This window comes from Etheostoma cragini, chromosome 20, assembly GCF_013103735.1.
Source record: "Etheostoma cragini isolate CJK2018 chromosome 20, CSU_Ecrag_1.0, whole genome shotgun sequence".
NCBI lineage: Eukaryota > Metazoa > Chordata > Actinopteri > Perciformes > Percidae > Etheostoma > Etheostoma cragini.
The window spans coordinates 16,779,770-16,792,555 of NC_048426.1; the positions used below are offsets into that span (position 1 = coordinate 16,779,770).

Genomic DNA, 12,786 nt, shown 5'->3' on the forward strand with positions numbered 1-12,786 from the left:
GAAAAAGGAGAGAAAGAGGACTTTCATTTTCTTTGTGTAAAAGCATCCGCCACTGTGTTCTTTCACCCACCTCCTCACTATCAGAATAGCACTATAATGGTGTGTTCTACTACTGTCCACACAACAAGATCATAGCTTCAGTTTGCAACGGTAGATAACCCAAAAGAAGTCTATGTGTGTGTGCAAGGGCATGCAGACATGTGTGTCTGTGTGTGTTTGTTTGTGTTGTAAAGCATAAGTTTGGATCCAGAGGTGGAAAGTACATGAATACTTGCTTATATAATAATATTTGCTTGTGCAGAAATTTGAGGTACTTCCACTCCACTTGAATATTTCCCAGTTATACTTTTATCGCACTACATGTTAGAGTAGACTATTATAGTTTTTAGTCTATTTCATTTATTTGACAGCTATAGTTACTAATTAGGATAACACTTTATATAGAATATACAGTAGACCAAGTCATAAAATCTGATGCTTTTTTATTTTTTAGTACCTAAGAAGTAGTGAAATTAGCTCAACCTCAACCAGATACAATTTAAAAAATCTGCATCTTAAAGCAACCATCATCATACACATATTGTTGATGGTTATAAAAAAAAAAATTGCACTCACAAGGGGCACTTTGTAGTTTGGTTTTTTGAAGAAATGTAAATTTCTATGTGACTCTTGTTGTTCTGAGTTTGTACCTTCATGGTTGAATGCACTTATTGGAAGTCACTTTGGATAAAAGCATTAGCTAAATCAAATGTAATATAATGCAACGTAACATATAATAACACTTTTTGTGATTGTGATACTACATGATGATGAATGAATGACTTTTAATGTACCTGTAATTTATGATTTTTTTTACATTGGGATATTCCTGCTTTTACTTAAGTATAATACTACTTCCACTGCTGTTTGTGTCTAAGTGGATCTCAAATTTCTTAGGCTGTAGATATCAGTGGTGGAAGAAGTACTCAGATTGTTCACTTAAGTAAAAGTACAGTACCACAGTGTGTAAAAACTCTGTTACTAAGTCCTGCATTCCATTTTTAATAGTATCCATGTATATATATATACATTTTTTCAAGTAAAAGTACATAAGTATTAGCATCAAAATATACTTAAAGTTGCAAAAGTAAAAGTACTCTTTATTATACATAATTTCCTATTAAAGAACAATATATTTAATTTTAGTACATTATAATTATTGATGTATTAATGTGCAAGCATCACTTTAATGATGTGTCTGGTAATGGTGAGGCAAATTTAAAGTAGTTTTTATATTACTGGGTAGCTAAGTCATTAATTATTTGTTGATTATACCTGTATTAAGATTTTGAATCTATAAAGGAACTAGTAACCATAGCTGTCAAAAATATGTAGTCAAGCAAAAAGTACAACTGTTTCCTGCAAAATGCATTGGAATAGAAATTTAAAGATAAAAAATGGATATACTCCACTAAAGTACAAGTCAATTTTACTTAAGTGCACTACCCAAGTACATGTACTTAGTTACTTTCCACCACTGAAATAGCTCTATAGCTGATGTGTGTGGAAGATTTTGCTTGTCTTGCCACTGTCTAAATGCATAAATGCATGTGTTTGCATGCCAGAGATAGACCGATAGATAGATAGATAGATAGATAGAATGCATACAGATCAGTATGTAGTTGTCCGTCCTCTATATGTATTTGTGTACTTGTGTGTGCGTGTTATTATGTGTGAGTGCAAAACTGGATACAAGCTCTAAATTGTGTAAATCACTCCATGTTAGCACACATCACTGTGTGTAAGTCTGCGTCTAGTCCTTCAGTGGATGTGTACATACGTGTGTGTGTGTGTGTGTGCGTGCTTGTGTGTGTTTGTGTGTGTGTGTGTGTGTGTGTGTGTGTGTGTGTGTGAAAGAAACTGCGAAAGAGGGAACAACAGCTTGACAAGTGCTTCTGGTCTGTGTACAGAATGCTCATGTCAGCAAAACCTTATCTTTCTCCCCCTCTCTTCGACTATCTCTCTCTTACTCACTCTCCTCTCTCTTTTGGCAGACAGATCATCTCTTTTGGGAGCACTGGGGGTCTTTCTGGCTGCTCTGACTGCCTTAAATAATTCAAAAGGCCCTACTACCGTAATCAGCAAAAGAAAAGACAGGGATTTGGAGGGAAAAGATGTGTAGTGGATGTGATGGAGCCGTGTGAGTGTGTTTGTGTGTTTGTGTGTTTTGTGTGTGTGTGTGTCTGTGTGTGTGTGTGTGTGTAAGAGAGCAAAAGAGATGGGTTGTTGAGCAAAAACAAGGGGAGGGGGTAGAAAAGAGCAAAGAGCAGAGTCCTGTTGTTGCTGAGCTGAGCCGAGCCGAGCTGCAATTGTAGGGCAAAGTGAGAAGTCAGCATTGTGTATTGGGACGTGTGTGTGTGTGTGTGTGTGTGTGTGTGTTTGTGTGTATGTGTGTATGTGTGAGGCACTAAGGATGTAGTGTTAAAGAAATGATGGTGTATATGTGTGTGTCTGTGTGTGTTACTTACTGCATAGGCCAGTATGTGACTTTTCGTCTTTATGTTTAATAAAATAATTGAAGAAATATGTGTGTGTGTGTGTGTGTGTGTGTGTGTGTATTATACACTGTATTCTGTGTTGTGTATTTAAATTTGTGTAAATGCATTTGTGTACTGCAGTTGCCAAGCCCTCTCTTTCTTTCTGTCTCTCTTTTTTTCTATTTTTTTTCAGCTCTGGCTGCCAAAACATCAGCAAGAACAGAGTGCTGGGGGCAAAAACAAAGCGAGGAAAACATTATGAATGGTAAATGTTAAACAAATCATTAAATATGGCAAGAAAACAACAGATAAATAGCCTACTGTGCTGAGTCTGCAAATGCTGATCAGATTTGGTTTGCTTCATTAGGGGAGCAAGGTCAAAAAAACAACAACAAAAAAACAAGAGGGAATCGCAAAGAGAGATGGCATGAGGAAACAGGTCAAAGAGGTACCTTTGGTTTGTGAGGCTCGTTGGTGGGGCCGCTGTCATCTTTTCCATCAGATTTTGGTTTCCCATCTGGGCTCATCATCCCATCTCCCGGCATCCCCATGCCTCCTAAAAGTTTAAAAAAAAATGTTACTAAAAAAACAGTTGCACTAAAATGTTCACAAACAAAAATAGTTGAGAGACTGAATTACAAACATTATGTAAGAGATGTGTGGGCATGTAAGCTTTGTTCTTTGGACGTAAAAATCAACATAGTCTCAAATGAACCCATGCTGATGTCAATGTTACAACTTTTCTTTTTTTTTTACAATAGCTTTGTCCCAATAGGTATGCTTTCAGCACAGTTGAATGAAGAGGTATGCTTAATTCATCATGTTTTCATGTTGTGCTTTTGTATTACAGTTGATTCAATATGATTTAACTCTCTACAATGAACTGTACCCTCTTTGTGTGTGCTGAGAGCTGCTCGATAATGATTGGAAATAATGTCACAGACTACAGTCAGACAATGTAAAAGGTTTATGCTTTTTCTGTTTGTGTTCTCAAGGCGCCTCTACAGTCTGTCCAGGCACTTATCACAAATGGAAGATAAAAAGACTGCGGTTGTAAGGAAGACATAGACAGAGAATGAGATAAACCTCTACTAAAAGTGAGCCTGTGTGCTCTTTCAACCTTGTTGACTGCACATCCTCATTTTGGGAGAAATCATGGATGTTCTCAGATACTCAAAGTGGCAACAGAATGGGAAGATGTTGGCTTCAAAGAAGACTTGTTTCTGTTCAAGTCATTTGTATCCCTTCATGAGGTTTTGAATTGAGGATGAGCAGAGATCTTTAAAGACTACTTCTCATAGTGCCAGCTGCATATTTCTTATTAACAGAAAGAAAGGGTCCTTGAATACAAGGCTCGCCCCTTTATTTTTCCCTTGTGTGCTGCGGCACAGTGGGAAAACTAATGACTTTTTACCGTGCCCAGGGGCAAAACAGATGAGTTCTGAGGAACCTCGGCGCTCTAATTCCTTTGAAGTTTTCCAAATGTCACGCATTCTGATATGTGGTTTTGAATAAAAGGTGCCTTTTATTTTGGGCGCCACAGCACTTCCGAGGTGTGTTTAGTACAATGCAGTGGGGTGAAAGGCTGAAAGAAGGGATGCACTACATTAATCTTTGCTCACTGGAGGGCCCTCTACAGTAAGAGCTCAACAGGTTCTTCTCTATTTTATCAACATGTTTTCTTTACATTGCAATACAAGAGAAGTCAATGGACACATAGAGTCAAAACTAATTGTAGATAAAAGGCTGCAGGATGCTGTATCAATAGAAGTGGATATGAAGGTAAATAAACATATTTTAAACAAGTTATCTCGCCTGTTAGAAATGTTTTTCAACGTTTTGGGTAGTGTAAATGCTGATGTTTGTATTGCTAATGCCAGCACCTGTAAGTATTCAAACCTAATGACAATATACCTGAAGGTGGCATATTGTATGCTGGACCTTGAGCGTTGCCCATGGCTGAGCTGTTGTTTCCTGTTGGCTGACTGTAGGGGACAGTGGTAGCCATGGTGCTAGTCTGGCTGATGCCTTGATAGTTCCCCTGCCTACCACAGAAAGAGGAAAAAGATGTTAGCAGAATTGGAGGAGTGGAATCCAGTTTAGATTCACAATGTAATGACAGGCTGTGGAGAGATAAGTGGGTCACAGAGACAGCTGCAGAAGAACAGAAGTCACATAATCGTACAAAGATGATATTTGGCAGTCTGTCACTGCCATACTGCCTTATTGTTGTAGTAAAAACCAAGCAGCATGTATATCTGAAAGTCACAATGAAAGCACAGTACACATAACATATCCTTGATCAAACAAAAAGCTCTTCCAAAAAATTGAAGATGAGCATGCAGCATTAGAAAACTCTCCCATCCTCTCCTCGCTCTTCTCTACAACAAATCCCCCCCCCCCCCACCTCCCCCCCATAATTTAACTAATTAAGGTGTGCTTTTGGAGAGGATCATGTTATTTGTTGCCATGGTGACAGCAGAAGTCAATCCCGCTCAATCTCCCTCCCTCAGCCTTTCCTCCCTCTCCCGCTCCTTCTCTCTCTCAGGCGGCTCATCACATGGTGTGGCAAGTGACATCAGAGGGGCTTTATCTGCAACCTGCTGAATGTTAGCTATCTATCTATGTGTGTGTGTGTGTGTGTGTGTCAACGTCTATCATTGCATGCCAGGCACGCCAAAGCCAGTGACATGGGAGCTGAAAGGGAACACCGTTTGGAACAATTTGGTCCATCTCCTGCTGACTCAAGATTATCTCCTGGACAACCATATAAGAGAAGATTGGGAGAGAAAAAATCATTTTAAGTAAAGAGAGAGAGCGATGCCTAAAAGGTCAACGAATAGGAGAGGAAATGTGGAAGATTGAGAATGCCGGATGAAACAAAATTAGAAAGGAAGAGGAAAGGTAGAACGGGGGCAGACAACTGGTTAAGTAAAATGGTTGCAAGGGTTAATGTAAAGTAAGAGGAACTAAAGCAGAAAAAAAGGAAGACATCAGAGGGGCAATGTTGGGCAACGATAGACCAGAAGGAGGAGTATTTGGCCCGAAATGAAACAGCGTTTTATGTGGACGAAAAGAAAAATTCTATCTGGATTTATGTCAGTCAATTCATTTTTAACTGGCATCTTTCTCTCTTTCACTCAATCACACAGACACATAGTGTAATACCTCATGTTGGAACCGATACACATAGCCTAAGAGGAGGGATTGGCTTGGTAAACCTCCCCATAATCTCATCTCACAGATGTAATTAGTCATAGAGCACGGCTGATGATACATATGTAATCCCTCTATGGGGGCCGAGGTGCACAGGGGAGTTCCATGGCAAAGAAACAAGCTCACACCAAATCCACGCTTATCTGGCCCCATATAATGGGAGAAATATAGACTCCTTCGTTGCTGCCTACATGTTCCCGAAAAAGCTTTGTGTGAGTCAAGATACAGAATTTTTTTTTACCTTTTTGATCGTAGCAACTTCTCAAGTAAAGATGATGCTGCATGCTAATAAGCCAGCATCGACAAATAGGTTCAGAGATGCCAATGTCCGCGAACCTCATCCACCATACTATAAAAACCGCCCCTCATCACCCTTAAGCAATATAAACAGAAGCTCTCATGTGCAATATCCAAATCAACAACAACAACAACAACAGTGGTTGGAGGTTTTTTCGACTGTGGCGCTCTCCCATTATGACTAATTCATGTCATAAAAAACCCCATTAGAAAGCACTTGATGGAGGCATTGCACAGCGTTTAATCACACTTAATATATGCATGTGCCGCTATCGGGGAGGGGGTAGAAAGAAAAAAAAATGGCACAGCGCATTCATCTTTCTTTCAGGCACCTTTGTGCCGAGAGAAAAAACAGCCTGTTGCCGCAGAGAGAAAATGAGTGAGTGAAGGAAGAGAAAGAGGAGGAATGGTTAAAGAGGGAGATGAAGAGAAGAAGAAGGGAGGTGGAGGGAAAAAGGGAAATAAAGGCACCAAGAAGCCTTAGTATTATGTGTCCCTTGTGGACCGATGGGGGGCGTATCTTCAGCTCAGGGTCCCAGAGCTAGAGGAAATTGCTGTTCCATGAGACTGAGCTGAGGGAACACACGCGCATGCACGCGCACAAACACACACACACACACACACACAGAGCAAGAAACATCTATCCTAACATCATCAGGCCAGTGCACTCTCAGTCTGTTGTCTAGGAGTGGCCCGAGGGGGGAGAGAGAGAAAGAGACACACATAATGTGTGACAGGAGAGGGAAAATACCTTCTCTCTGAGGTTTTCAAGAAAAGTTAGCATGAGAGTTTTGACACCACATCGCAACACAATGGAAGACGTATGAAAATTCAGCTTTTGTGTCTTTTGTTTGGCCTGTCCAGACAACACTAGGGCAGAAAAGTCCTCATCTCACACAGTTGAAATATTTCAAATATATTTTTATTTTGTTGTCCTTCACTCCTAATGCGCACGCACACACACACACAGAGCCATCTCTATTCCTATTGCTATTCAGTCCACATGTGTGAAGGGCATTGGAGAAGGCCACTTTCACACCGTGGGCAGGGCACGTGTGTGTGTGTGTGTGTGTGTGTGTGTGTGTGTGTGTGGGCTTGAGCGTGTCCTTGTGTTCATGTGCGGGGTGGGCGCTGTTGCCAAGGGGATGCCATGGTTACGAGGTGCCAGCCAACCAGCTGACGGTGTCTCTCTAGAAGTGGCAGCGCCTTTGTCCTTCATTCGTGGTGACAGGCCGCGCTGATGCCTCCCAGCGCTGCTAACTGGACGAGACAGCAGAAGCGCTGGGACTGCAAGAGTGTCTGATGGCTGTGCGTCCCTCCCTATCGATTTGTCTGCTTTGTGTGTGTAGAATAAAGTGAGAGAAAAAGAGCCAGAGAGAGACTGCTGGATGGAAGGATGGAGTGGATCGGCTGGAGGCCATGAATTATATATGGACCCAATCTGTTCTCAGGGCAGCTTGGGCTCATAGCTCCTCCAAACTCCTGACTCAACTCACCACACACACAAACAGATACACGAGGGGGGAGTTTAAAAATAAAAGGACAGCTTTTAACATATTAAATCCAGAGAAAAGCTACTCTTCCCATCTCCCCCCCCCCCCCCCCCCCCCCCCCCCCCCTTCCCAAACATCAAACAGCTCAAGATGGATGGAGGAGAAGCCATTTATTTTGCCCATCTAATGAAAGCAGAGCGCTCCGCAGCACTGCCAAGACTGCGAGCGACAAAGCACCACAGGCAGCATGCCTCGTTCTTGACATTCAAGCGCTGCTCTTATTTATTTAGCAAATTTACTTACTAAGGAGGTCAGAAATGAATTATTTGGCGAGGATTTGCCTGGGAGCACTCTCCTCTCCTCTCTTCTTCCCTCTTCCAACATTTTTCTTCCATCAATTTTCCTTTGATTTACAGCTCTTTTTTTCAGAGCTTCTTCTACTACTAAGTGCTTATTTTTTTCGACAGAGCCTGTTCCTATAGCTCCAGGAACTTTCTGTAGTGTCGCCGGCAGCACCGGAAAGTCATTTGAAAAGCCAATTCTATCCTTAGCAGCTACTGCCAAGAAAAGCTTATACCTTTTAATACTTTCTGTTCTCTTCCCCAACATCATTCCACAGCTTCAAAAGATTTTACTCCGCAACCTTTCTTCCAAACAAACTTGTAGTCCCTCCACACTGACGGCCTTGACACCAGCCGTGTTATTTGAACCTGTCAGACTTTTTACGCTGCAATTCATCATACTGACAACTGGCAGCCTAGCTCAACCAAAAAGTCAACTTCATAAAAACCGACCCATTTTCCACAATAACAATGTCACTTTAAGATTGACCACCATCTATTTTTTAAGTTAGGCAACAGTGCATTAACAAGTGATATTCACAAATTCTTCTTTTACACGTTTTCAAAGTATTAGAAGAATAAACCTAGATTACAAAAATTTTGATTAGCAGGATTTTGTGACTTTGTCAGTAAAGTAAAACCATATGTTTACTGCTATTTAAGACATTTAACTTTTAGTAGAGCAAAGGGGTTATTTTTTATGCTCCCAAAACACTGTTCCCCCTCAACCACCAATCAAACTGATTAACCAATAAAAGCGGGGAATTTGTTTCCAATTCCAGTAAGCCGGTGGAAGAAAAACTCTGAGAGGACTTGAGGGGAAAAAAAACACTTACGCTACACTTTATCAAGATTTAATCACGACCCACGCCTGCAGCCATGGGATACAAGAAGTGGTCCTACTCTGCTCATTTGGCATTCTTTTCACTCAGCGTAATGGAGCTTACTGTAAATTCTTGCAGGAAGACTTCTAAACTAATCACATTCTCTCTCTTCTAAACTGAACAGCTGTTAAAGGCGTTCACTTTCATTTTAACCATCAGAAACGGCCTTGAATATAATGAGCCAATCACAGCATGACTGTTTTAAACCTGTTTCTCTCTGCTGCTCAGTTGTAATTTCAGGCTAAGAACACAACCCTCCTCCTCCTCTTGCTCCTCCAGTCCAGCACGGATCCTGGGTCCTATTCGGGCATGACTGCCATCAACTCCTCAGTTTGGTCTTTGAGTGCCTCACACCACCATCAGTGTCTAGACTCCAACGGGGGATCAGCTTCTGGCTTTCTAACCCTCTAAATATATATATATAATTTCATAATGATGGAGTCTAATCTCCAAAGACTGTACATGTCATATCAGGCATTCGTACAATAAATCTTTGCATTCTGCAACAAAATCTCTCCTGATTGAAATGAAGGTGGAGTGTGTCTACTAGTGTGTGAGGGTGTGTCTGAGTCCGGGGAGGATGGAGATGGGGGATAAGAGGTGGACATGTAGAGGGATTATTGAGAGGGTTGTGTTGAAGAAAATATAGAAAAGAAGAAGCCTATGCCCCCCAGGCTATGACATCACTGCTAACTAACCCCTGATTTGGGAGGTCGGGAGTTGGGTGGCTGTGGCAGTTCATTTGTGGTTGATGCATCAAAAAGTGAAACCAGAAGTGCTACGACTTGTTTCTCAGACAGAGATGAACTAGGTCTGAATGTTTCAGATTGTTGCGCTGAGATCTAGAGAGCAAATGGGGAACTGGAGCCTTTAACTGCCAGTTTTTTGGAGGCCAATTTTCTCCTGATCTCTCTCAGATGTTCAAAAGTGGGATCTGAGGAAGAAAAACATAACAAGGCTATGCTGGAGACAGCAAAGACCAAAAAGCAAATTGGGAGGAAGAAAGACTGAGGGAGATAAAACAGTCTGGGTAGGATAACAGAGTTGCACAGAGACAAAGAGGGCGTTGCAGTTGGGAGAGTTGGTAAAAAAGAGTGAAACAGGTGGGAGGAGAGAGAACAGAAGCAGACGAGGATGGATAAAAGAAGTAGAATGAGCGATAGCAGTCAAAAACAACTCTGAGGGTGAGACAGGCAATACAGAAACTGGAGTATTCTCCAAAAATGTCCATCTTAACCAACTGTTTTAAATCAGTCAAAACAACTTTCTGCCAGAAGACTAATTCCTGTTTGTAGAAAAAGAAAAAATATCAATATTCCGAATAAAGAAGATGGCAGACACATTTGTGGAAAATTATTTGCTTTGACAACAAAATAGATTCACCTATATTCCTTTTTTTTGTTTTGAATAAACAGAAAAATCAAAAGAAAAAGCTGTTATTGTGTTGGACTTTTGGCTTTAAATGTGACCTTTTCAATGGAGTAAAGAAACAACACATTAATGACTTATTTGTGCCAAAGATAGAGATGAAACACACTAAACAAAGACAAGAAACCCAAGGATGTTTTCTCAGTTGACAGTGAATCAAAATGGATCACAGAGAAGAAGAGTAAGTGAAGACCCAAACACACTTTTTTAAACAGATATGTAAACAAACAGAGTAGGAGAGAGAGCCCTCTCCTTCAGCAGCACCACAGAGAGCGGCACCTCTCTGGTGTCTTGGTGAATGTGAGGAGAGACTGACAGGCTGTCTGATTGGTCCCAGCAGTGGGGATCATGTCATGCCACTTCTTATTGACAGCCCAGCCATCTCTTAATGGCTCAGCCAACATTTGCATTGTTGTGTGTGTGTGTGTGTGTGTGTGTGTGATGTTGTGGTGTTTGGGTGTGTACGGCACTGACCCCCTGACACACGTAATAAATCACACATGCTGTCAGCCACACTATACACCGGCCCCCCCAAATGCCAACAATGCACAGGACAATCTGAAACTCAGTGAGTGAGTCCATGCATCATACTGCCTGTGCTCACTTATTGCCATTAGAGTGACTAAGACATGCTGATGGTGATAATGATGACTACAGTGATGATGCTAAAGGTGATTAATGGCAAGCATGATGATGACTCCTCTGGTTTTGCTTTCAGAGAGAGCTCGTTAGAAATGTCATCATGATTACTTTCAGTTTTGTTGAGCTTGAAAAAAGTCCATTCAGTGTAGTAAAATGACACACAAACAAATTCACATATGGCTAGCTTATATTTAAAGGCACATACAGACACACACACGTTATGAGGTTGGTGGAGCAACCTATAGTGCTGTGAATGTGAGGGTGGCAGGATGGGAGGATGGGTAGAGGCGGGGTGGGATGTGGGCCAGTGGATGGAGGTGGGTTGGAGTGGCTGCATCTGGGCTGGGGACCTTGCATATGGAGGCTGTCTGAAGATCAGCGTCAACAACCCCCCGACAAAAAGAGAAACTTCATCTGAAATATATTTCTAGCTCACAGTATGAAGTCTGACTCATGCATCATCAGAAATGGGAATAAACATTGACAAATGTTAATGTGCCACTTCAGCCTGCAGAATGCTGGCGAGACTGCTCCCAAGATGTACTGTTAGGCAACACCCGCTCCGATTGGAGGAAGCGCTGAAATCCACCCTTCCTCTCAGAAGACGGCCATGTTTCCACAAGTTCCCCCGGCAGGGTTCAGCAAAAGTTTGCTGCCCACACAATCCCACAACAGCCCTGGTCTCCAATGCTAGAAACACTCATCTATCCAACCCTGATGGAAAAGTAATCTCCCTTAACTTATAGCATCAAAGTGCTTTGTATTTGTGATAAGGTGCATCTGCCTGTGGTGTCTTCACAGTAAACCTGTAGTTTGCTTTTTTTCTACTTTTGTGTTTTGACAGTGCAGTATTCAACCCCTACAGTCTGCTCACAGGCCAATATCTCTCTTTGCAACAAATGGCACTTGGTGTATAGTGCCAGCTATCAAAATGTCAGGCACTTTATGAGATGTGTGAAAATAGGGATAGCTCTGCAAATGGCTCATAGAAGTGTGGAACCACTGAGACAGACTCTTGCCTTCATGTCTGAAAAGACTTTTGGCTAAAAAAAAGACAAACTATGTGGCACGGAAACTCGCTGTGGTGCTTTTCAGCACAGTTCCCAACAGACGACACTGCAGAAACAGTGATTTAAGATGAAGATGCTTGCTGGCCCCTAAGTTTAGCATACCACTATTTTCAGGTGAAATGAAATAGGCTCAAAGAAGTTAGGTCTACTTCAAATTCGGTTGTGATGTTACAATATTATTTAATAAACAGTTCTTCTTTTGTTGTTGTGATCATTTTTAAGACCTTTATGGCAAAGCAGCAGCTGCGATGAATTATATGAACAAACACACACATTCATACTTAGGTAAGAAGCTACATAAAGCAAAACAGAAAAACATGTTAATCTCTAAAAATACAATATTACCTAAAAAAATTAGATGGGAGTACTCTGTGCTCTTACCTGTTGTGTGTTGAGTTGGCAGATCCTGGCATGGCAGCTGCTGCTGAATCTTGGGCCTTGCGATTGGAGCTACCCAAAGAAGGAGGGCCCATCCCGGGCCCAGCTGGCTGAGGCATGCTGGGGGAGCTGGGAGCCATGGGTGGGTACACCCTGTTCTGGCTGCTTGGACCGTGGCTGCGTCCTACAGGTATGGGCTGGCCGGGCCCCTGGCCGTGCATGGGGCTGCTAGCATTCATTCCTAGACTGTTGGTCATGCCGGGGCCCGGGCCGCTGTAGCTGGTACTGGCAGGCCCACTATAGTTGGAGGGCCGAGCATAGTTACCTAGAAAGGAAAACACAAGCCTAAACTATTGAAAATGTAGGTATTACACAAGCAATGTCACTTAAAAGGTAAAACATGAATTGCACCATCGCAGATGGGTGCTACCATCACTTAATTTAACCGAAATGGAGTTTATAAAAGGCTTGTCAGCTGACAAACGCATACCTATAACAGTTACACATACAACAATTGCATC

General features: G+C 41.8%; 1 protein-coding gene across 4 annotated transcripts in view; it reads right to left on the bottom strand.

The window, feature by feature from the left end:
* The window catches only part of LOC117935707 (AT-rich interactive domain-containing protein 1B-like), a 201,893-nt gene that overhangs the window by 15,598 nt on the left and 173,509 nt on the right, over positions 1 to 12,786 (bottom strand). For 3 of the 4 annotated variants that reach the window (XM_034858102.1, XM_034858100.1, XM_034858099.1), the window contains 4 exons: positions 12,269 to 12,590; positions 11,057 to 11,185; positions 4,431 to 4,561; positions 2,969 to 3,072 (listed from right to left, as the gene is read on the bottom strand). In XM_034858102.1, coding sequence (XP_034713993.1) covers positions 2,969 to 3,072; positions 4,431 to 4,561; positions 11,057 to 11,185; positions 12,269 to 12,590 — 686 coding nt within the window. The remainder of the gene's footprint in view (positions 1 to 2,968; positions 3,073 to 4,430; positions 4,562 to 11,056; positions 11,186 to 12,268; positions 12,591 to 12,786) is intronic. The other variant, XM_034858101.1, reaches the window with a different exon arrangement.